The sequence below is a fragment of the Sceloporus occidentalis genome, unplaced genomic scaffold (genome assembly GCF_023333645.1).
Source record: "Sceloporus occidentalis isolate IW3139 unplaced genomic scaffold, rSceOcc1.0.p SCAF_1, whole genome shotgun sequence".
In the NCBI taxonomy this organism is placed as follows: Eukaryota; Metazoa; Chordata; class Lepidosauria; order Squamata; family Phrynosomatidae; genus Sceloporus; species Sceloporus occidentalis.
In genome coordinates this window covers 153,891,296-153,914,426 of record NW_028316981.1, presented here as the reverse complement: position 1 = coordinate 153,914,426, position 23,131 = coordinate 153,891,296, and the positions used below count along the sequence as shown (strand labels likewise).

At 44.0% G+C, this 23,131-nt stretch overlaps 1 protein-coding gene across 1 annotated transcript; it reads left to right on the top strand.

The window, feature by feature from the left end:
* The first annotated feature begins 1,026 nt into the window (after positions 1-1,026).
* Positions 1,027-21,229, top strand: LOC149322463 (E3 ubiquitin/ISG15 ligase TRIM25-like). Its single transcript, XM_089527470.1, has 8 exons — positions 1,027-1,482; positions 3,182-3,277; positions 6,234-6,467; positions 7,174-7,330; positions 8,791-8,859; positions 13,589-13,615; positions 15,932-16,039; positions 17,241-21,229. Exons 1-8 carry the CDS (start codon positions 1,027-1,029, stop codon positions 17,768-17,770), a joined length of 1,677 nt encoding a protein of 558 aa, XP_089383596.1. The 3' UTR covers positions 17,771-21,229.
* The last annotated feature ends 1,902 nt before the right edge of the window (positions 21,230-23,131 follow it).

Here is a 23,131-nt window from a genome sequence, read left to right as displayed (position 1 = left end):
TTCCGCAAAGGAGGCCACCATCAGCTGCGGGGCTTGAACATTTCTTCCCCTCTGAAGGCTGGGCAGTGGTGTCCCTAGGCTTGGTGTCACTTTGTGCGGTAACTCATGGTGTCACCCGCCCTCCATTGACTTCTTCCCATTTCACCCCATATAGAATCCTTAAAGGTAAAGGTACTCCCTTGACATGAATGTCTAGTTGTAACTGACCATAGGGGTGGTGCTCATCTCCGTTTCTAAGCCAAAGAGCCAGCGTTATCTGAGGACTACTCTGGTGGCCATGTGGCCAGCATGACTCCAGCGAACACTGTTACCTTCCCACTGAGGAGTGGTACTTATCCATCTCCTTGCATTTGCTTGCTTTTGAACGGCTAGGTTGGCAGAAGCTGGGACGAGTGACAAGAGCTCACCCCATTGTGCAGCACTCAGGCCTCGAAGTGCCTTGATCGTCGCATTGCCAGAACCAGCACTAAGCTACTGCATCCCTAGTAAGAGCAAGACTCCTTAGGAATGCTTTTTTGTACTAATGTCCCTTGCCAATCCTAATTCCCATAGACCCCTGAACATCATGCTAACAGCTGTGACACAAACAACTAGCAAGATCAAAACTATACCTTCAAATTGCAATATTGTTGGCACAACCTAAATGTTCCTACATATGCGCAGTGGAGATTGGCTTAAAATGTGATGTTGTGAAAAAGAAATTTTTAAAAGAATTTCTTTAAATCAAAAATTTCAATTTTAAAAATATTAAAATTTTAAAATTTTAATTTAAAAATAATAAATTGGGGCCACTTCTTTTTGCTTCCCCGCCTGTTTCCGCCCAAATGCAGGCCTTTGAGGAGGAGGAGGAGGAGGAGGCGGACTGGGTTTGCCCTGGAGCAGGGCTGCCCTCCTGCCTCCCCGCGTGACTTCGGGGAACTCCCGCCTCCTCCTCCTCCTGGTCCTTAAGTTTCGCTTTCGTCCTCCCCTTCCTTTCTTCTTCCCGCTGCTGCCGCTGGAGCTGAGCCCTGCTGCTGGGCTGAGAGCATGGCTTCTTCTTCTTCTTCTTCTTCTGCCTCTGCCTCTGCCTCTCCTTCGCTGCTGCTGCCGCCGCCGTCGGGGTTCCTGGAGGAAGAGCTGGAGTGCCCCATCTGCCTGAGCCTCCTCCAGAACCCCGTCACCATCCGCTGCGGCCACAACTTCTGCCGGGGCTGCCTCCAGGCCCTTTGGGAGGCCTCCTTGTCCTCCTTGTCCTCGCCCTCCTCCCCCGCTGCGCCCCTCCGCTGCCCCCAGTGCAGGAGCCCCTTCGACGCCCGGCCCTCCGCCCTCACCACCAACACCCTCCTCTGCAGGGTCCTCCAGCAGGTGGCCCGCCCCAAGGAGAGCCCCCAGGGGCCCAGGCCCGACCCCAAGGAGGCCCCCGACCACCCCCTCCCCAGCCCCACGACCCGCCCCGACGGCCCTGGCCCAGGGACCCACACGGAAGCCAAGGCCCAGAAGCAGGTGAGAGCCCCCAGGACTGCCTGCCCTCTTCCTCCTCCTCTGGGCCTGAGCCTCCTTCCCCGGGCCTCCCAGGAAGGGCTGCTGCCCAGGGGGCCTCTCTCTCCCTAGGGATTGGGTGCTCTAAAGAGAGCCAAGGGGGGGTCAGTGGACTGGGGCTGGCAGAGGGGCTCAGCCTCCTGCTGCTGCTGACTCTGCTTTGCCCTGGGCCTGGAACACAGGGGCTGCTGCCCCCCTGGGACCCCCCTCCCCGAGACAGAGGACACCCCCCAAGGGCCTTGGCCTTAGATGGAGGGACAGAGGCAGAGGGCTCAGGCAGCCCAAGGAGCAGGGGTGGCTCCTTCCTTCCTCCTCAGCTGCCCTGGGACCCTCCTTGTCTGGGAATGGCCAAGGACAGCCTCCCACCCCCAGGGCCTCCTTGAAAGGCAGTGAGGGGTGTGTGTGTTGGGGATCATCTTGCCTTTGGCCCCAGAGTGCCTAAGGTCTTGGGCTGGCCCTCAGTAGCCTACAGCCTTGTGTTGAAAACAGTGAAAACAGAAAGCAAAGAGCCAGCCTGGGGTAGTGATTTAAGTGTTGGGCTTGGACTCTGGGAAACCAGGATTCAGCTCCTCAATTGGCCATGAAACCCACTGAGTGACCTTGGGCAAGTCACACTCTCTCAGCCTCTGAGGAAGGCAAAGGCAACCCCCCTCTGAACAGATCTTGCCAAGAGGCAGGATCACCTTGGCATCTTTGTAAGCCATTAACATAAGATCAGTGAAACGAGTTGTAGGAGGAGGCCATGCCCATCTCAGAAACCAAGCAGCTTGTAACCTAAATGGGCTGATTTACAAGACTGATCCAGCGCTGAGATTGGAAGCCTCTTGGCCTCTACAGATGAAGCTGAGAAATGGCCAGGAATAGCCCCATCATCTTAGCCTGTGGATTTCCTGCATTAACAGGACTGGACTCAATGGTCTTTTGGGTACCATCCCAGTCTGTGATCTTAGGCTCATATCCTGCCTGCTAGGACCTGGGCAAAAAGCTAAGGATTCAAAGAATCAGAAGGAAACAGTGGTATAAGAGGAGAAAGCTAAGGCGGGAGTCAGTGGACCATTACTAGGCTATGAGCAGCTAGTATTGCCAGATTATATGTGTACAACTGGCAAAGGCATACAGAACTTCCACAGGTATTAAGTCTGTTTTATGTTATGCCAACCTTTTTCCTTGTCCAGGACCCAGCAGTGTCTTGATGTATTAGATGGGAACACCCATCATCCCCAGCCAGCCTGGCCAGTGGCCATGAGAGTTCAGCACATCTACTGAGAAACACATAGATTGTGGGGTGGAGTAGAAAAAAGGACTGTGTTGGCATGTAACAGAAAGCTTAATTTGACTAGACTTTATGCTTCTCTGGTGCATGAATTTGACTATGATTCAGTGTCACTCTCTTGTGATTTGTATTGCTCAGGAAGCAGGATACACACCCGATCTGAAACAAGGGAGGATAACCTTTGCTACCCTTTTAAAAAAATTAAGAGCTTTAGCTGCAAATGTGACCTTTTAAGCAGAATCCTGAGGCAGAAATTAGTTTGTAAATGGAGCATAACATTTTCTGTTAACTCACATTTGCAAAGTAAAGGGCCTGAAAGTAATACCTCTGCAGGAATGGAAATGGCTGGTCTGAGTTTTAAATGTGGAACTTTCTTCTCTTTTGTTACAGTTGCAGCTGAAGAAAAGATTGACAGAACTAGATGCGCTAAATGAAAAAGCTTTGCAGTCTTTGGACCAAGTACAAGTGTTGCAGAAAAAAACCAGTGTAAGAAACAACTCCCTCCCATGTTTGTGAAAAAAAAATGATTATATTTTTCTGAGAGCAGTTCTAAATGGATTGGGTTGGGACCTGGGTAGCTGAAAGATGGCATTCAATGCCATGTGGATGTCCAACCTTGTGGCACCCAGACATCTGAAAACAGAGAGAGAGAGACATCTTTCTCAAGCATGGTTGCCCTGTTTGTGGAAGAGGGAGAGAAGGCTCTCTTGATTGTGGGAGCCTGTTTGTTGAATGCCTTCTCTACAGAGGCAATGATTTCTTATCATTTGGCTTTAACCTCACATATTTGTTAGCTGACTATAGATTGTATCTGTCCTGCTGAACTTTATTCTTTAATTTTTACTGTTTGTCTGAAGTTTACTCTGGCCAACATCCAGTTGCTACTCTCAGCCAGAGAGTTGTATGTCTTTGTTCGTCAGAGCTTTCTCCAGTTCTTTCATAGCTGCCCTTCTCATTTCTAATCTTATTCTTATTCTTGACTACAGTCTCCATTCTGGTCAATGTTTGATCCTAGATATGAGAATCTTTGACTGTTTCAATTTCCTCATTGTCTGGGCTGAATTTGTCTATTTCTTCTATGATCATTATTTTTGTTTTCTTTATGTTCACACCTGCCTTTGCACTTTCATCTTTGACCTTCCTTATTAACTGTTCCAATTCCTGGATGTCTTCTACTAATATTATAGTGTTGTCTGCATATCTTAGGTTGTTAATATTGCTTCTTCTTGTCTTAACTCCTCCTTTTTCTGATTCCAGTTCTGCTCTTCTTAGGATTTTTCCAGCATATAAATTAAACAAGTAAGGTGATAGGATGCATCCTTGCCTGATCCCTTTGCCTATTGAGAACCACTTGTGTTTCCCCAAATTCTGTTCTGACAGTGGCCTCTTGTCCTTGATACAGATTCCTCAGGACTATCAGATGTAGTGGCATCCCCACATCTTTGAGTGCGTTCCATAGCTTTTTGTGATCTATACAGTCAAATGCTTTGCTGTAGTCTATAAAACACATGCTGATTCTTTTTTTTTTTTAATTCTTTGGTGCACTCCATTAGCCAACATATATTTGCAATGTATTCCCTAGTGTTCCTTTCTTTTCCTCTGGAATTTCTCTCTCCACATATAGCATATATTCTATGCTGCAGAATTTTGAGCATTATTTTGCTGACATGTGAAATTAGTGCCTTCATCTTAACTCTGATTTTTGTTATGAGCAGTTCATGGTCTGGTTTTGGAAACAAGGATAGAGCTTCATCATCTTCTACTTCCAGTTATGTAGTCTATCTGGTTTTTGTGTTTAGCAAAACAATTCCATAGTAGCCATCCAGAAACTGACCCTCTTATCATTCTTAGAAAATGCCATTCTTAAGACTAATTTCAAATCACCTTCTAGAAACTGACTGCAATGTAATGTAAACAGGGGAAGAATTCTTCCTGTGCTAATAATGTAACTTCATTTGGAAGAGTTAGGGGCTAAACAGATCAGCATTTAACACCAGCCTTGGGGCAGGGGGTGGTGGCGCCCACACGCTGCACACCCCGATGATGCCCGGACACCAGTGTCACGCTGCCTGCCTGACTAGATGCCCCTTCTTCAGTGCAGCATTTAGACATGTTGTGCCAAAGAATCAGCGAAAAGCCACTCCAGCCAGGACAACTTTTCACTGCTTTCAGAAAGAGTAGCCCTTTTTGGGCCAACGAAGTGCTGGATTTGGCCAACAGCGTGCTATTGCCATGGGCCTGATCCAGTGCTCCCAGAGGCAGTGCAAAGCCACTTTATCAGGGTGGTCTGTTTTGCCCCTTAGTTGGTCCAATTATATTTCATTTAGAAGGTGCCTTTGTATATGCAAATTAAGTTTAGGCTGTTTTAATAAAGGCCATTCACATTCACATTTATTTTTTTAAAAATGTTACACCTAAAAGTAGATGTGGCCAATTGCTCTTGAAAAGACTACATTTTTGTTTTTATCTGATTAGTCATTTGGCTTTATGAGGCACAACAGTAGTCTTCAATACCTTCAGTCCATTCATGTTGATACAGTTATTTTCTGTTTCCTTAGTGACATGACATTATAATGTGACAAGACGACAGGGTAAAGGAATTCTTTATTTTATATCCGCAAGTGGGATATGCAAGACTGCAAATAATTGTTGTGGTTTATCCCTGCCCCATGAGAGGAATGCTCCTTTCTCCCCAAACCCACCTCCAGTTTCTTCTTAATTCTTAGTGAACACATTCCACATTTATTTATTTACAGTATTTATACCCTGCCCTTCAGCCCTAAAGGCTTTCAGCGGCTTACAATTATTATTATTTTTAATAAGACGATTCCCTTTCTTCAGGCTCACAATCTAAAAAGACACGACACAAAAGGAGAAGGGAATGGTGGTGGGGAAGGGGATCAGGTCCAGCAGCTCTTCTCTTCCTCTGAGGCCTGGACCAAGGCAGATGGACTGGAGGAAGGGCTCAGCTTCTTAATCATGACCAGGAAGTATACAATTCTTCTTGTCCACTTTTGTTGGGGATGGGAGTTACATTTTTATTTTTTTACTGTACCAGGTTTTGTGTACATGAGTGGCTCACTATCTTATTTATGGCTTTTTCAAATAATTTAAAATTGATTGTATTTCTATGCCAGCCTGAGATCTTGTGGTACAAGGTAGGATATACCTATTTTAAGTAAAGAAGAGTTGTTTCAGTTTTCACATCAATAAGACTGACACACTGAATTCACTATTTTACATAGAATGTATATGTATATGAATTGTACATTACTCTTTGTTCAGTCTGGAAAAGTCTGTTTAGTATTCATCTTCCAACGATGATTTGAATTGTCTTGATATTTGAGATCAAACTGTATCAGTAGAAATCAGAGAGGGAGTCACTTTTTGACCCTGTCAGCCAGTCTAAACTTGACTTCCATACAACCTTTTGTCTCTCCAGGATATAGCCTCACAGAAATTGGATTTGCTGAAATCTGAATTCCTGGAAATGATAGCTTTAATTCATGAAGAAGAAAGGGAATGTGTGAAGAAGGTCCTCGCAGAAGAGAAAAGAGTCCTAGATAAATATGATTTTGTCTCTAAAGTCCTTGGCAAGAAGAAAAATGAAATCCAAGGCGAGAGAGACCAAATTGAAATGGTCTTGTCAGAAGATGATGATATCGCTTTCTTAAGGGTAATTGTCAGCTTCATGGAACTCCTTTAACTTCTGAACAGGCAGCCTAAAGGCTCTCTCAGGTCCTTCCCCTCTGTTTACAGAGTTGCTTCCTCAATAAAACTACCAGTTGTTTCATACCAGCTGACCTCTTTAGTGGATGGAAAAATACAGTGATTCTGTCTGCCTATAAGTTAAATCATGCTGAGAAAGAGAGAGAGAGAGAGAGAATGGGTCAATGTCGCTCAATGGGTTTTGTGGATCACAACTGGATCCAGAAGCTGAATCTCTCATGTTATAGCCCAACACTCTCAAATGTGACCCACATAACTAATTTTAAGTGAGAATATGCTGCAAAAGGAAAGGATGGAAGGTTCAAACATGACATTTGGTACTAGCATTTATGGTTTTCTTCCCCCGCTGTAATGTGTATGTGTTTAGGGAAAATGACCTATATAAAGTGACCTGTGCAGTCCAATCTTAAAACAGAGCTGAATTAATTTTGACTTATTTCCTGGTGTGTATAAAATGTTCACTATAGCTTAGCTGTCCCAACAGGTGAGCTGTTCTCCCACTGTCCTCTGTGTGCGAGTGTTTTCATTTAGAGAAGAAAAGGCCCATTCGTGCTTAAAGTTACTCTAGCTGTCATATTGCAGATGGATAGTAGCATTCTGTGACTGATAAGCTAGAAAGAACTAGACTTCATGAATACTTTTTCCCTCCATAGAAATCGGCAAAATTGGGGCAGATACAAGTCAAAGATGTATTCATTCCCAAAATAGATTTGGATCAAAAGTTGATACATACTGTTTATCAGAAAGCCTTTGGCCTGAAGGAAACTGTGAAACAATATTTGACTCCGCCTGAAGAGAAGAAAACAGAAGGTGATATATTTATTTAAGGAATGCACCTTATATTTATATTTATTTTAGCAATGTATACATGCACACATATTATACTAGCTTCAGTTCAAAAAATTGGAATGAGTGTTGGCAGACTATATGGGCTTTATGTGGATGTCCCAAAGGATCATGACTGGAGAGGCATGCCCCACTGAGCTTGAGCTTGCAGGTTCAGAACAGTAGTTGAATTCTGGCTGGGAGTGCAAGGCTTGGTTCTTTTGGTAAAGAGGTAATATTTCAGTCTTTCATCTGTAAAATGGGTAGATTAATGGCATTCACACTGTTGCACTGTGGTCTTGACAGCTTATTCTGCTAGCACAACAATTTGTTATCAATCTGTAGGTGTGTAGCTGGTCCAACAGAATAATTCCAGGGATAGGATGCAGAGGTTGGGCCAAATCTATGAGGAAAAACTTTTTTTCCATGTTGTCTAGGGCACAGGGCTGTACAATGTAGCATTTATCCTGGCCCAACAGGGCATTTCTATGTGTAGAAATATGTACTACATAGATCTGGTAACAGTTCAGTCCTAGTTCTTTGTGTGTGCATGTATGATTTGGCTGCCACTTACTAGATTGCTTCACATTTAGCTTTTTTTTCTGCCATGCCTTTGTCCAAGCATTTTACTCCTCCTTCCATTCTCTGTCTCCTTTGTAAGTTACTGTTCTTACTTTTCATGACAAAGTTCAGTTTTCATTTATCTCAGTGGTTGGGTGTAGGTTGACTGTCTAGATAGATGTATAGATAAATAGGATGCATGTTGAGTCCAGAACAGCCTCGGGCCTGCTGTTTATGGAAAAGGAAATGTGTATTGCTAATCCTATTCAGCTGACTTTGTTTGGAAAATTAGAAATTAAGTAAATATCAGCTCCTTACTACACACATAATGGGTTAGATCCAGAGTTGTGCCAAGCAAGATTGAATACTCTGTCCCAAGATTCTGCTCTGGAGCCTTCATTGTGGATCCCTCCACATTGAGGGCCCCGTATCCCTGCCACAGAAGCATGCAAGTCAGTTTTCAAAGCTGCAAAGTGGTTTTCTGGGTTTTTTGGGGTGTGAGGGTTGTAACAGAAGCTGTATAAAAGCTTTCTTTTGGTCCATAGGAAATTATCTGTTAGCAGGTGTGACACTATGTTTTCCCAGTGACTTCAGCTCCAGGTCCTTAAGTTTAAGGCTGGTTTCCACTGGGTCTGAAGCCAACTACAAAGTCCTGTTGTCAACAGGCAATTTCATGTTATATGCAGATCTGTGTATGACACCACCAAATGTACACCCTTTGTTTTATTACTTGCTCTTCGCTCCTGGACTTACCATGTAATCATGTCAGTTATGTTCATTCACACACACACACACACACCCCATATATATATATATATATATATATATATATATATATATATTCTGCCTATCAGCCTGTTTGTCTGTCTATGCTTTCCTTGCAGGAACCTCAAAGGGGAAGCCCAAACTACAGACCCAGTCCTCACAGTGTGCAAAAACAATCACTGCATTAAGTAAGTAAAAAAGTAATGCACGTGGCCTGACTTCTGTTTCTTTGACAGTAACATATATGTCTTCAACTCTCTTTAAAATGTAAGGTGCTGTGACAAAAACATAATTTCTTACGGTGTACATGCAAACATTTTTTTGTCATGCTGTCCCTGTCCTAATAGTTTCTGCAGTTTCTGGAAGTGTGCTTCTCTTTGAAAACTGTGCTTGACAGAGATGATGCTATAGCATTTACGTATCATTAGCAGTTATGCCTCCTCCATTGTTTTTTCAGGGTGTAGAAGGCCTAGATTTTTATATTTAAGGAAGACTACTTGTCTCTAGTTTATAATGTCAGAGTTCATGCTGAACATTTGAGTCCTATACGAGGGTTTTTTTCTCTTGAAATTTGATCTTGAAAAGTGAGCATTGTAGCAAGCAGAAGATGGTGTTTGCTGGATGTCCCCATAGTTACAGGTAACTTAAAAACAACCCTCTCCCCAAAGCAATGATAACCTGAAATAACTGTAGATCTTCATAGAAAAGCACTCTTGTGATCTGGAGCAAGTTGAGAAGCCAGAGAGAACTGTTTCTGCAAGAAGACAGGAGGGACAGGCAAACTTTTGATAGTACACACTATTCTATGTGTTTGGCCTTGCATCACACAGTACACCATGTAGTGATCAAATAAAACAGAGTCTATATCCATGGATTCAATCAACAATTGTTCAAAAATATTCATAGCCCCCCCCCCCCCCCCAATCTCAAAAGCACACCTTGATTTTTCTGGACATATTGGTCAGGTTCTCATGTGACAGTAAAGACAGAATTCGATTTGCAGTTTTGGCATACCATGGTACCTGCCATTTGATTGATCCTGCTTATTTCCAAAATTAAATGGACTAGATCAGGATGGGCACACTCTGGAGCACTATTCAGTTTTCTGCTCAGCCACAGGTGTAGCCATGATTTTGGTAATGAGAGTTGCCAATGCATCCTATTCCATCACTTTTTGAGCTGTTTGGGGATAGGAGGTGGGGTAATTTGGGGCCAAAGAACCCCCCAAACAGCATCTAGCAGCCCCACAAAAGTATTTTTATACTGAAAATATGGGGAATTAGTCCAGATACAGCTCTTTTTTGGGTGTCAGAATTGTAAGTAGTTGGGTTCCCATTCTACCCTAGACTCCCCTCAAAGATCCACATGCAAGCCACACAATCTCTACCCCCTGATTATATAGGCTGTCATTTGGATTCATCAGGGTAGCTCTTGTTAGGATTAATGAAGCAAGATTTGAAGAGTCAAGAAAACATCACAGTGAGTTTAACTGACAGTTTATTCAGATTCCAAAACAGAGGTCCACGATGGACCAGTTAGCGTCCAATCTAATTTCCCACAAAATGATGCACACTTTAAAAGCTCTTCCCATCCAACCCCTCCTTCCTCACTATACTTATGAATAGTGTAGGAGATGCCACTTTTCCCTCCACCATGGCAAGTATGACCTGGTTTTGTAGAAGAAGAAAATTCCTTGCGTTTCCCCTTCCACGGTCACTTCTTTGTTAAATCCTACTCCTGTGGTTATGTTGTTTGTGAGTGTCATTGTCTTTTTCAAAGATGCTCCAAAAAGAGATAGTGTTCCATCAAATTCTTCAATGGGGACAGCTATAGAGGAGGCTGCTGCTGCTGCTGCTGCTATTGCAACCAGTGAGGGCTGAGGACAGTTTGCACAAGTAGTGGTGCTACTGAGCTGTAAAAGAAGGCAGGAAGATTCTTAGTGTTAAGGTGCTTGACCAGAAGACTAAAGGCTTTTCTCATGTCTCTCTCACAAGAAAAAAAAACAGAAGGGAGTTATACAGTCAGCCCTCCACATTTGCAGCTTTGACTTTTACGAATTTGATTATTTGTAGATTTTGATTAATATGTTCTCTCTAGGAATCTTTAGCTTCTCCAGAGACATTCTGCTGGACATTGACGATAGAGCTGTGCTGGATAACCTAAAAGTTCTGAGAGAAAACACTTCTCAAGGCATTTGTAGGTCCTCCAGCATAATTCTATGTCAGATGCTGACCACAGAGTTCCGATGGAAGACAGAGAGATTCCTAGAGAGATGTTCTCTCAAGTTAAAAATAATTGTTTTGTAACAGAAATTTCAGGAAACTTAAAAATCTAGGACTGACAGAGCAAAAGAATTGGCAAGAGGACCTAGTAATTGAAAATCCATAAGTTTATTTCCAATTGTCGACAAAGGAAAACATTGAACTCAGTGGAATTCAAGTTCCAAAAAGCTGAGGCCCCGAACAAGACAAAATGGCTCTTTTTATATTATTGAAGACAAAGAAGCTTCTTCAATACACCTCATTGGCTAATTACAATTTAAACATACAGAATTCTTACAATCAGAACAGAAATACATGCATACATTAAAACTGCATCATCACTCCTTACCCCCTCCTTTAGGAATTCAGGAGTCTCCTTCTAACCTTGCTTCTGAATGTCAACTATGTATCCTATCTCAGTAGTTTATGTTATGTCTTTTTACTGGTGCCAGCTTCCATCCAGGTCAAGATGCACTCGTTATTCCTTTGCTCTAGTTTTTTATAAACTCCAAGCCTCTATTTAAAAAACTATCTCTCTGGCTGACAAAGGTGACTCCATCTTTCTATAGCTTTCTTTATTTCAACAAAGAATTTCCACCAGTTTTTTGTATTTGCAGTTTTCCCACTTTCACAGGGGTTCTGTGCCCCTAACCCCAGCAAATGTGGAGGGTCCATTGTATATTGTCATCCAGCTTGTCCCTTCCCATTTTAGTGTGCCTGAGTATCAGTAGCTGAGGAGTAGGAGATGAAGGGAGCAGCTACTCTCATGTCCTGTTCATGGCCTTTCCAAACGGTTGCCACTGTGAGAACAAAAAATGCTGGAGGAGAGAAGCCTTTGTTGTGATGGTTTAGCATGGCTCTTCTTATTGGTGCATCTCCACCACTATATAGGTTAAGCAATCAATGTTTATTGATTAGCCCTTAGACAATATCAAAATAACACAAAAGCAGATAAAACAAGCTATAAAAAAGTTCTACAGGTTAAGCAAAGATGAGGTGAGTAACTTGTGGCTTGTGAACCACTGTGTGCCCTCAGCCATTTTCTGCAGCCCATGCTTAGTCTGCTTAAACAAATTACTGCAGGAACGGGTACCATATTTTAACCTAAAACACCATATGAATTTGACTGCCTTCCCCACTCTACTCCTTGTCCACCCACCACTTCCAGAACATCTGGTGACTTCTGAGAGTTTGCACTCTGGTAATTTTAAATTCTTGCAGCCGGGAAGGAACTTGTCTTCCCCCCCTCCCCCCCCCCCCGCCGGTACTCCACAAACTGATAGCATACACCCAGGGGGCATTCACACTCAGTTTTTTGTCCCAAGGAGATGCTGATAGCCACGCTGGTGCATATCAGGATCGTTGTTCCCATTATGTTTTGGGTTCATGAATCTCTCTGAGTCATTTTAACCTTTGTATTATTCACCCATGCCATCGTTTTGGCATAAAATAGTGCTGCCTCCATTCCCTTGAATGACACAGAGTGACTCGAATCGATTCGGAAGAGTATTCACACTGACAAAGTTGCAGATTGATATGGATCTTTCAGGAAAACTCAGAAAAAAAACTACAGTGGGCCCTCGCCTTATGCAGGGATCCGTTCTGGATCCCTCCGCGTAAGGCGAATTCCGCCTATGCTCAAGCCCCATTGTAAACAATGGGGCTTGTGCACGGCGGCGCAGTGGCGCGTGGGGCGCAATGGGCGCATGCGGCCATTCAATTTAATGGGACGTGCCGCCCCTTCCGCCCCGTGCACGCCCCGCGGCTTGAGCGCGTATGCTCAAGCCGCGTAAGGCGTGCCCGCATATGACACGGGCGCGCTGTATTATGAAATATCCTGGGTGAAGTGAGGGTTTTGGTAGCCCCCCAGCTCCAAAGTGCACTGAATGCATTTGGGGTGGGTGTGAATACCAGGGAAATAACCTGGAATCATTCTAGATTATTTTCATAGTGTGAATGGGGCCCCATTAACATTTCCAGTGTGATCATAAAACTCAAAAGGTGGTGGTGGCAGCCACATCACCTCTTCATACGTAGTCATCCTTATGAGTCTGCTACTCATCTGGCTTATGCCCTGTATTTGACCTTACAAAGCATTCAGAAATGAGTGCTATAACCTTACTCAGCCAATGATTGAAAGGAAGATTTCAAAGAAAGCCAGAGAAAGCATACCTAGATACAAAACAGACTGTACCAGCAAGGTTTGTGCAGACTGATTAGGAGCCCTTTCCTTGCCATGATTTCATGATGCAATTGAAGAACATGCTATATGAGACAGAGTTTCTTTCCTTTTATGGAAGAAATTATTACATAAAATGAGTGATTGCTGATATAGTTGAAGCTGTTCTTAGATTATTTTTATGTTGGTAAAATGTAATGCAAAGATTTTGCTCCTCTATCTGCTGGGTGTTGCTGTGGTTGTTACATTTTCCTTCTGTCTGTATTTGTTAAAAATGTTTCCTATATTTCCACTTCTACTTCTTTCCACCATGCAAAACCACTTTGCTAGTTAAAAGTTTCAGTGGATGTTGCCAGGGGTCTTTCACCTTTAATCATGGTTGACCCTTTCTTTTCATATGTTGAGGAATCCCTTTTAAAATATTGCATTCTGTTCCCCAGCAACTAAATCAGATACTATTTCTTTCCTTTTTTCCAGAGCGGAGAAGCAGACCTGATAAACGCTGTAAGTTTAATCCTATGAAGGTGATACTTTCCCATCCTTCCTAATGACCCATATGATGAAATCTGAGGAACAGTTAACCTATCTTTATTGCTTATTTTCTGAGAATATCAGGGAATATTTTTACTTCCCACTTCATTTGTGGGTTGTGAACCACATCAGGTTTGACTTGGGCAAACCACCAGAGGGAGCATTATAAGTGGTGAAGTGAAGCAGGCATGAACATTTGGAGAGTGTGTTTGTTTGATCAAAAATGCATATTTGCATACTGATATAGGCAAATAAGGTAACTTCTTTGCATCTGGGGTTTAGTTATTTTCTTGATATTCTATCTTCCAATTAAATCCCCCAATTTATTTAGTTTTAAACAATAGACAAGAATTAACATCTGACTTGTAAGGTATCACTGCCATCATGCCCCTCACTTGAGTCTTGCTTGTTAGGTGCTTTTAGCTTCTAGAAGTTTTGGAGGCTCAAGTTGAATAATAATTATTAAAACCCCTCTTTCTCCCTCCTGCCTGCTACCTCATTAGGTCAGCAGTGGCCACAGGATAGAAATGGAGAAAGCGTTTCTTTCTTCAGAGATGTTTCTGAGCACAGGGCTCAAGTTTTTGTGTCCGGAGTGAGGGGGTTTCCCAACATGGGTGCATGTTATTCAGTACCCCCTTTGGGTGGGTCTGTTGTCTTCCAAAGCTGGAAGTGTATGTAGTCTTCATCACTTTGTGCATACCTTCCAGTGGTTGGGGGGAGGAGTGAGCCTTGCTGAAACTGAGCAGCAATACTTCTGAATGGAAGTGGCTGGGTCTAGACTATAAGATAATGTGTGCAATCTAGATTCTAGGGTTGTGTAGATATTTGCAGATAGCCAAATCAACTTATGTACAGTCGGTCCTCCTTATACGCGGATTTGAGCATACGCGCATGGCAAATCCGGAAGTTGTCCCCAAAGGCGGCGTGCGTGTACGTGCGCCGCCATTGAGGACAACTTCCCTCTCCTCCCCCCAACTCTTTCCTTCCCTCCCTCCCTCCTTACTTACCTTTTCCTCGCCGGTGCCGCGTCGCTGCTGCTGCTGCCGCCACCTCAGCCGGAGCCAGGGGGAAGGCCGGGTGGGGGTTTTGGAGGCCGAGAAGCCTCCAGTCTGCCACCCGGCCCTTCTGCGGCGGCGGCAGCGGAGCACCAGCGCCAGAGGCCTCTTCGGCCCCCACTCCGCCGCCGCCGCCAGCACCTCTATGCAAGGGCCGGGTGGTGGGCTGGAGGCCTCTTGGCCTTCAGTCCGCCACTCGGCCCCTGCATCGAGGTGCAGGCGCCGGCGGCGGAGAGGGGGCCGAAGAGGCCTCTGGCGCTTGGCCTCCTCCTCTCCACGGCACCGCCACCGCTGCCAGGAGAAAGGCCGGGTGCTGTTCCTGGAGGCCTCCAGGAGCAGCACCAGGCCTTTCCCCTGGCAGTAGCCGCGGAGGGGAGGCCTCTGGCGCTGGAGGACCAGCGCCAGAGGCCCCCTCTCCGCTGCCATCGCTGCCAGGGGAGAGGCCGAGTGCTGCTCCTGGAGTCCTCCAGGAACAGCACCCGGCCTTTCTCCTGGCAGCGGTGGCGGCGCCGTGGAGAGGAGGAGGAGGAGGCCGAGCGCCAGAGGCCTCTTCGGCCCCCACTCCGCCGGTGCCGCCAGCACCTCTGTGCAAGGGCCGAGTGGCGGACTGGAGGCCAAGAGGCCTCCAGCCCACCACCCGGCCCTTGCACAGAGGTGCTGGCGGCGGCGGCGGAGTGGGGGCCGAAGAGGCCTCTGGCGCTGGTGCTCCGCTGCCGCCGCCGCCGCCGCCGCAGAAAGGCCAGGTGGCAGGCTGGAGGCTTCTTGGCCTCCAAAACCCCCACCTGGCCTTCCCCCCGGCTCCGGCTGAGGCAGTGGCGGCAGCAGCAGCGACGCGGCACCGGCGAGGAAAAGGTAAGTAAGGAGGGAGGGAGGGAGGGAGGGATGGAAAGAGTTGGGGGGAGGAGAGGGGAGGGAGGGAAGTTGTCCCCAATGGTGACGCGTGTGCAAGCGCGCCGCCATTGGGGACAATGGGACTTGAGCATACGCGGATTTTGGTATACGCGGGGGGGTCCGGAACGGATCCCCCGCGTATACCAAGGATGCACTGTAATGAAAGATTTGAATCCACTTTTCAGGCAGATTTTTTATTTTAAAAAAAGCACACTGTCCTCATACTCCTCAGCCATCCATCCAAATCTACTCGTATTTTCCACTTCTTGATTTATACTTTATTTTCCCTAGAATCAAATGCATCTCTCTACCCCTCACCCCCATTTTCTTCCTTAACCTACAGCACAAAGTCCCAGCCAGAGAGAACGGAGCTCTAGCAGGTCTCTGCCACAGACTCATTCGGGGACTCTGGAAACATTTTTAAATAAATCAAGAGAGGAGCTTTTGGAATGTAAGTGCCTGAGTGTCAGAATCATCTAGTCCATTTTCCAGGACCCCACCCCACTCTCCCCAACATTTTTCCATATTCAGCTGGATTGGGGAACAAACCACAGTAACCTCAACTTTTTAGAAGGGTTCAGGCAATCCAGGAAATTACAGGGCATTTGGCTAAATGTCTGTTTTAGGTAGACTGGCTAAAGATAAGATTGCTAAGGATAAAATCATAAAACAGAGAAAAGATGTATCAGCAAAATGTAGCATCCAGTGTTGTTGGACTCCAAATTCTAGAATTCCTCACCATCAGCTTTGATGGCAAGGAATGATGGGAATTACAGTCCAACAACAGCTGGAGAGCAACAGTTAGCCAGCTCTGTTTTAGAACGTCAACAATTCTATGGATAGTAGGGATCCTATAGATGTTATGTATTTGGGCTTTCCTAAAGCTTTTGACAAAACCACTGTTTAAACTAAAGTACTATGGGAAAAAGAAGGCAGGTGCTCTTACTAATCAGTAACAATTGAAAGAATAGGAAGCAGAGAGGAAGAGTAAATGGAGAATTTTTACAGTGGTGAGACCAAAGAAGTGGCATCCCCAGATAGTGGGACTGTTGCTCAGTTAGCACTCCTATCCATGGAGTCTACATCCATGGATTCACCCTTCCAAAATATTTCCACAGGGGGTCCAAACCCCAGCAGATACCAAGGGACCACTTGAAGTTTGGGTCACCAGCAGTTTGGCCAGGTTTGCTGCTACCAAATTATTAAGAGAGTAAAAAAGAGGATTGCAAAGGAGTCCAAAATATTCTCTTCAGGGGGATGAATAGGAAATAAAGTGGCAAATGAGGTTCTGTATAAGCAGCCAATGTACATGGTGAGATCAGTACATATGTGCATATATATGTATGGCTATCATGTGCATTGGTTACTTACGGTTACCACATGGTTCTGAGCTGACAGTAACTGGCTGGGAAAATTATCAGGGAGCTAGTTACAGTAGTTGGGGCTTTTTAGTTACCAAACAAATGTGCATAGAGGTGGCATGAACAGGATGGGGGTTTAGAACATTATGAATGCTTTGGAGAAAGCATGTAGAGAGAAGATTTTTCTTCCTTTCCATTCCACAACCCTGGGGTCATTCAGTGAAGCTCTGTAGTTGAAAATCTGGGTTGTACACTTCACATTGCCTAGAATCAGAATTTATTTTTTCGCAGTTGCTACAAAATTCACTTTGGATTACAACACGGCCCATAAGAAAGTGAGTTTATCGGAGAGAAACACCAAAATGTCTGTGTCGGATATCCCCCAGAACTACAGCCACCACCCTCAGCGCTTCACGTACTGCTCCCAAGTGGTAGCCTTCCAGTGTGTCAAGAGGGGCATCCATTACTGGGAAGTCGAGATAGAGCACAACAACTTCTGTGGAATTGGCGTCTGCTATGGGAGCATGCCCAGGCAAGGAGTTGACAGCCGCTTAGGGCGCAATAGCAGCTCGTGGTGCATTGAATGGTTCAATGCCCGGATCTCTGCATGGCACAATGACATCGAGGAGTGCCTGCCCAACACCAAGGTGCAGAAGATTGGCATTCTACTGAATTATGAGGGTGGCTTTGTGATTTTCTTTGGGGTCGCTGAGAAAATGACCCTCCTCTACAAGTACCAGGCACAGTTCACAGAGGCCCTCTACCCAGCCTTCTGGATCTTCTCCAGTGGAACCACCATCTCAATCAGTCAATTGACGTGAAGGGCCAGGCACACCACCCTTTCCAGCTCACATTGGCATCCTTATGTTAACACCCGTGTCTGTATTGGAGCCCAATTCTTTATATAGCTTTATTGTTTAATTCAGTGCAAAGTTATATATTCTGAAATTTTGGGTTTGCTTTTTGAATGTTTCAAATTGCTTGTGAAATTCTTGGTGGAGGGAAGTCAGTGGGCATATGGCTTACTGTATCCTCTTAGTCACTCCTGGGAAAGGACAGGTAAAGGCAAGTCAAGCAGAAGATTCCCCTATTTCTTCCTTAATGCACAGTCAGAAGGACAGGGTGGTGATCTCTGTTTCTTTGGCACAAGCCTGTGTTTTCTCCAATGGCAGGGCATGCATGTGGCCATGCTGCCATTAGGGACAGTCCCCATTGTCCCCAGTGGTGGCATATGCATGTGGCTATAGTGGCATTACAGACAACTGGACTTAAGCTGAAGTCTCACAGTATGGCTACATGCATGCACCACCACTGGGGACAACAAAACGTGAGCATCACAGGTTTTGTTATCCGCAGGGCTCTTGAATGGATCCCTCGTGAATCCCAAGGGCCAGCTGTACAGTCATTCGTTCACCTCCTCTCTCACTTGTATGGATCAATGGAAGGGAGTTGTATCTTGATCAATGAAACCAGAGCTGGGTCATGAAAGTGGTGGGGCTTTCCTTGTACTGAACACTGTTGTGATTCAGCTGTTGTCTATGCTGCACCATTGACAGTTCTTTCCATTGGGAAGTGAATATCAGGCAAGGGGATCCATGTGAAAGAGAAGAGATAAAATATTATATCTTCTATTTCACAGCACTACTTAGCAGTAATGGAACACTTTGAAAGTAACACTTGGAATTCTGAAACCTCCATGGTGTGACAAAGTCCTCAAATGCTTTGAAGGGATTTTCCTCTTAACCTCTTAAGAGGTAGAGAAGTCCCTCTTCTCATATCGCATAAGTCTTCTCTTAGCTTAATGCAGTGCTTCATAGTCCTGCATATTTAAGAAACTGGAGCTATTGAGGGTTTTGATTAATTCATGTGTAATTACAGGGAATCTGATGTCAAAATATATTTTGGATATCGAAACCCACCACCATAACCAGTCCATTTTAAGTGTACTCATCTGTGTGGCTGCTTGAGAGAGAAACTTTGTTCTCTTTGTATTTGAAGAACTTTGTAGAGCTTTGTGCCTCTGCTATGGTTCTTCACAATATTATGAATACCAGGAGGATGCAGTGAATAGGAATGTGGAATTTTACAGGTTAGCCCTGAAGCATAAAACTTTAGGACAGCATTGGAGCTTTGCTCCAACCTTTGTTGGAAGTGATTAGATCCCTTTCGTTTGCCATGTACAGGTCTCAAAGTGTAGTCTTCTCTAGCATTTGGCTTTGAAGAGATACTTAAAAATCACTTGGTTGATTTGCAAGGAGTGTGAAAAACCTGTCAGTGTTGCAAAGCTAATCATGTTTCTAAGCTATCCTTCCCAGCTGGCATTTCAACTTTAATGTATGAAGTGTATTTTTATCACTAAAATAGTGGTCAGCCTTCTGAGGAGCATAGGAAACTGATAGGCTGTGGTCTCTTGGACAACTTTGTTTTAGCTTTCTTGGAACTGTGATTCCCCCTCCCTTTGGAACTGGATACAGCATGAGTGTAATGATTGTGCATCCTCAACAATTGTGTACAACTTTGTTGCTTTCCTCCCATTAAAGAGGAAAAACAAATTAGATGCACTGCCAAGGTTATATCAATGTATATATGCCTTGGGCTGTGGACTAGTAGGAAACAATACTGTCTTCCCATTCTTGGACCAGCACATAGGGAACAGAAAGGATGCTTGACCGATATGTGCTGCCCTTTTCAAGAATCTCAAAGTAGAGGAAAGTGTGTGCATGTGCACACACACATACAAGAAAGGTAAAATGAATTGGGTAGTATAGAGGACAGCATGGTTGTTGTAAGTTGGCTTGTGTGTTAAAAGTAAAAAAATAAGTCATGGGTTCCTTCTTGGCCTTAACTCAGTCTTAGGATCCCATCGGGGTAAGAATTTCTGTCCAAAAGCTGAAATGGTACACCTCAAGATGCCTGTGTTTGTTCATTAAATGACTTATCAATATTTCTGAAATCTAAGGCTCAGGTTGCCAAGACCTTGGGAAACAGTCTGGGGAGCATAGCAAAATTCAGTAAATCTGGGCAAAGAATAATAGAAAGACATCTCAGAATTACTGCATAGCTAGTTTAGGAAAGCAGCAGCAAGATCAGGACTGAGCTGAAACTGAGCAGAGTTTAAAGCAAAATGATTGAGATGAAGACTGGATAGGTTCTTGCTCTATACAGCAAATATGTCCTTGATGTTCAAGAGCTACAGGGTCCTATAACCCCTGTGAAAAGCCTTGAAATATTTATTGTAGGATCTGAGAATGTTTTCCTTCATGAAGAAGGATTATTGTTGTTCTCTGTTTCCTGCTGGTTGTTCTGAAGAAGTGCTTTTGTGAGCACTTTTGCTCAAAAGGAGTCTCTTTAACCTTTCTTCTTACAAATGATCATTGGGATTTAGGTACACTTTTTGTGTGCTAAAACAAATCCTAGAAGATAAAAGGAATAGTGGATCCAGTCTCTTTTATCAAAAGGTTGTTGGATTTGGGATGTGTTCACTGTGGTGACTTTGCTGGCATCCAAGAGTCTTTGTGCTATGATTGTGATAGATGTTTCTGATCAATATAGTTATATTTGTAGAGTTATAATCTTGCAGTTATACAATTGTCTTACAGTTATACATGAATAGCTCTCATAAGAAAAAAAAATCACTGTACCTCATGGCAAGGTTGTGGAATAATTGATTGTGAGTATAAAGCATTTGTTTCACTGGAAGTGAGCCAAGCTTCATGACTTGGTTTGCTTTTGAAGTCAGTGGTTCTCTGACTTAGAAGCACACCACTGTATGAGCTGAAGGTTTTTTCTGACCTGGTGAAACCCTTTGCTTAAAAAACAATGCTCTCTGATTCCCATGTTTGGATGTTGGAAATTAACACATTTTGTAAACTTTTCCACATACAGAATTAGTTAAAAGCAGTCTCAGGGTTACCAGTGATGCTGGCAGAAATGGTTTCAGCATGCAGGAATATTTGGACTGAAACATTACATAGAATAATGAACATTTAAATGGCTATGCCTAGGTCCCACTGTGTGATCTCTAAAATGATGTATGCAAATCTACAGAATATCCAGCAAATGCCAGTATTTCAGATTATAAATAACAACATTGATCTGTGGGTGATTTTAAGATTGGCTCTTATTTTTTCTAGGGTCTTGCTTTTGTTTTCCTTGATTTGTAACTTGCCTTTTGTCATCTCAAACAGTGACAAATGTAATATATCCAAGGCTACCTTGCCTGGTTATACAGTGCCTCAAATCTCATTCACTGAAAGTTCAATAAATTGTGATTATCATTATCATGGACTAATGTTTGTGGAAAACATAAACATGTTGCCTCTAAATTTGTAAAAGTAATTTAATTCAGTGGGATGTAGCAGAGAATAAAACCATGCTTAGGACAGAAATGTACAGTTGAACTGTGAATGGGAAAGTCTTTGATCCAGATCCCATGAATGCCACAAAAGGCCTCATGTGGATTTGATCCATTGAGAGTGTATTTTGAGATTGTGTGCTGCTTCTGCCTGGGTGTCATTCTACCCACATACATTTTACCTCACCATGTTGTAGTTTCATCAGTACTGATTTTTCCACTAACCACAGTTGGTTAGTTTGTTAGATGATTTTAAAAAGTACCAGTCTTCATCCAGAGATCTCACTACTGACATGACTGCAGTTACAGTTTGATATTTCAGTGAATCATGAATAATGTATTCAAACTGTGCTTATTGCCATGCTGGTGGAATCATTTGCCTTTCTAGATACTGTACCGCACCTCCCAACATTTCACAACATGAGTAAGCTGGTTAGGGCAGCTGGGAGTTGCAGCCCAAAATCTGGAGGGCTGCTTAATTCCTATCCCTGCTTTATGTGGATGTACAACATCGGGAGGGTCATATAATTCCTACCCCTGATTTATGTGGACGGGGACATGTACACACACATACACAGAGGATTTCCATGGCTTCCACCACCCCAGTTCATCACCTCCCTTTCTCCTTTATTTTGAATTAAGAGGCTGCTACTTATTAAATAATACATCACTTAAAAACATGTCATGATGTGGTTATTGTATGCTTTCAAAGTCTGTGTCATTTAGACTTTCATTGGCAGCTATTTTGTCCCATTAAAAGTTCAAGACAGCAATTTGTGCTCAGCCAAGGAGAACTGTGAAAAAAGGAGTTATTTTAAAAGTCAATCAACTGGTCTATTGGAGCTGAGGGCATTCACTTTTCCAGGCCTTGTCACAGGCCTGCATCTGTCAGGTCTGTGTTTCCCAGGCTGCTATCATGTGCTCTAGCCTTGTAAAGAATGGGCTTATTCAGGGTCTTTAACTGATTTTGGCCCTGGACAGATGGGCCCGTTATGGTGACGTGCTAGGGATGCCTCGGGGTGGCGTGTGCACACGCCCCGCAACCCTAGCACATTATGAGGACATCGCAGCTGCGCAGCACCATCTGCACGCACAGCTATGACGTTGCAGCAGCACAGTGTCCAAACAGCGCTGCGCAGCTGTGACGCCATCATGCCACCTCTGGTGGTTTGTAGCAGTGCAACTGCACCGCAAAAAGGAGCTGCTTCTGGGTGCTCCTTTTTTACTGCACAGCAGTGTCACGCAATTTGGTTGCTGTGGCGCTGCTGTGGATCAAAGAGAGGCACCTCCCCAGCCCCTCTTTTTGGCACTCTGTACCCCACCTTTGTTTGGTAGACATATTTGTGTATCATTTTATGGTGTAACAATAAATGATGTCTAGGCAATTATATGCGCAAATCTAAAAAGCTGTGGGAGGATGGGAGGAGCTTGCTGAGTAAAAAATGAGTTGGAGGCACACAACAACAATTGAAAAGAAGTAGAAAATTTAGGAGAAGAAATTGTAACGCTAGAGACTCATCGTTCCAAAACAATTCAAGCTCATTCAGTCAAAGATGTCTGTCTGTGTGCATTCCACAGCTTAAAAATTAACACTATTAAAAATATTCCCAATGTTGATTTAAATACCACCCATTTAATTAATAAAAATGTTTGTGTCTGAATGAAAACATTTCTGTTGCCTTCTGCTGAAGTTAGTGATAAAACATCAACTAACTTTAATGCCACTGAATTTTACCCAGAGTTGTAACACTAGTCATTTTGTTACACTGAACTAATGATTTGTCAATGAAATTTGTGAGCTTTTGTGCTTGGCAACATAAATGCTCAT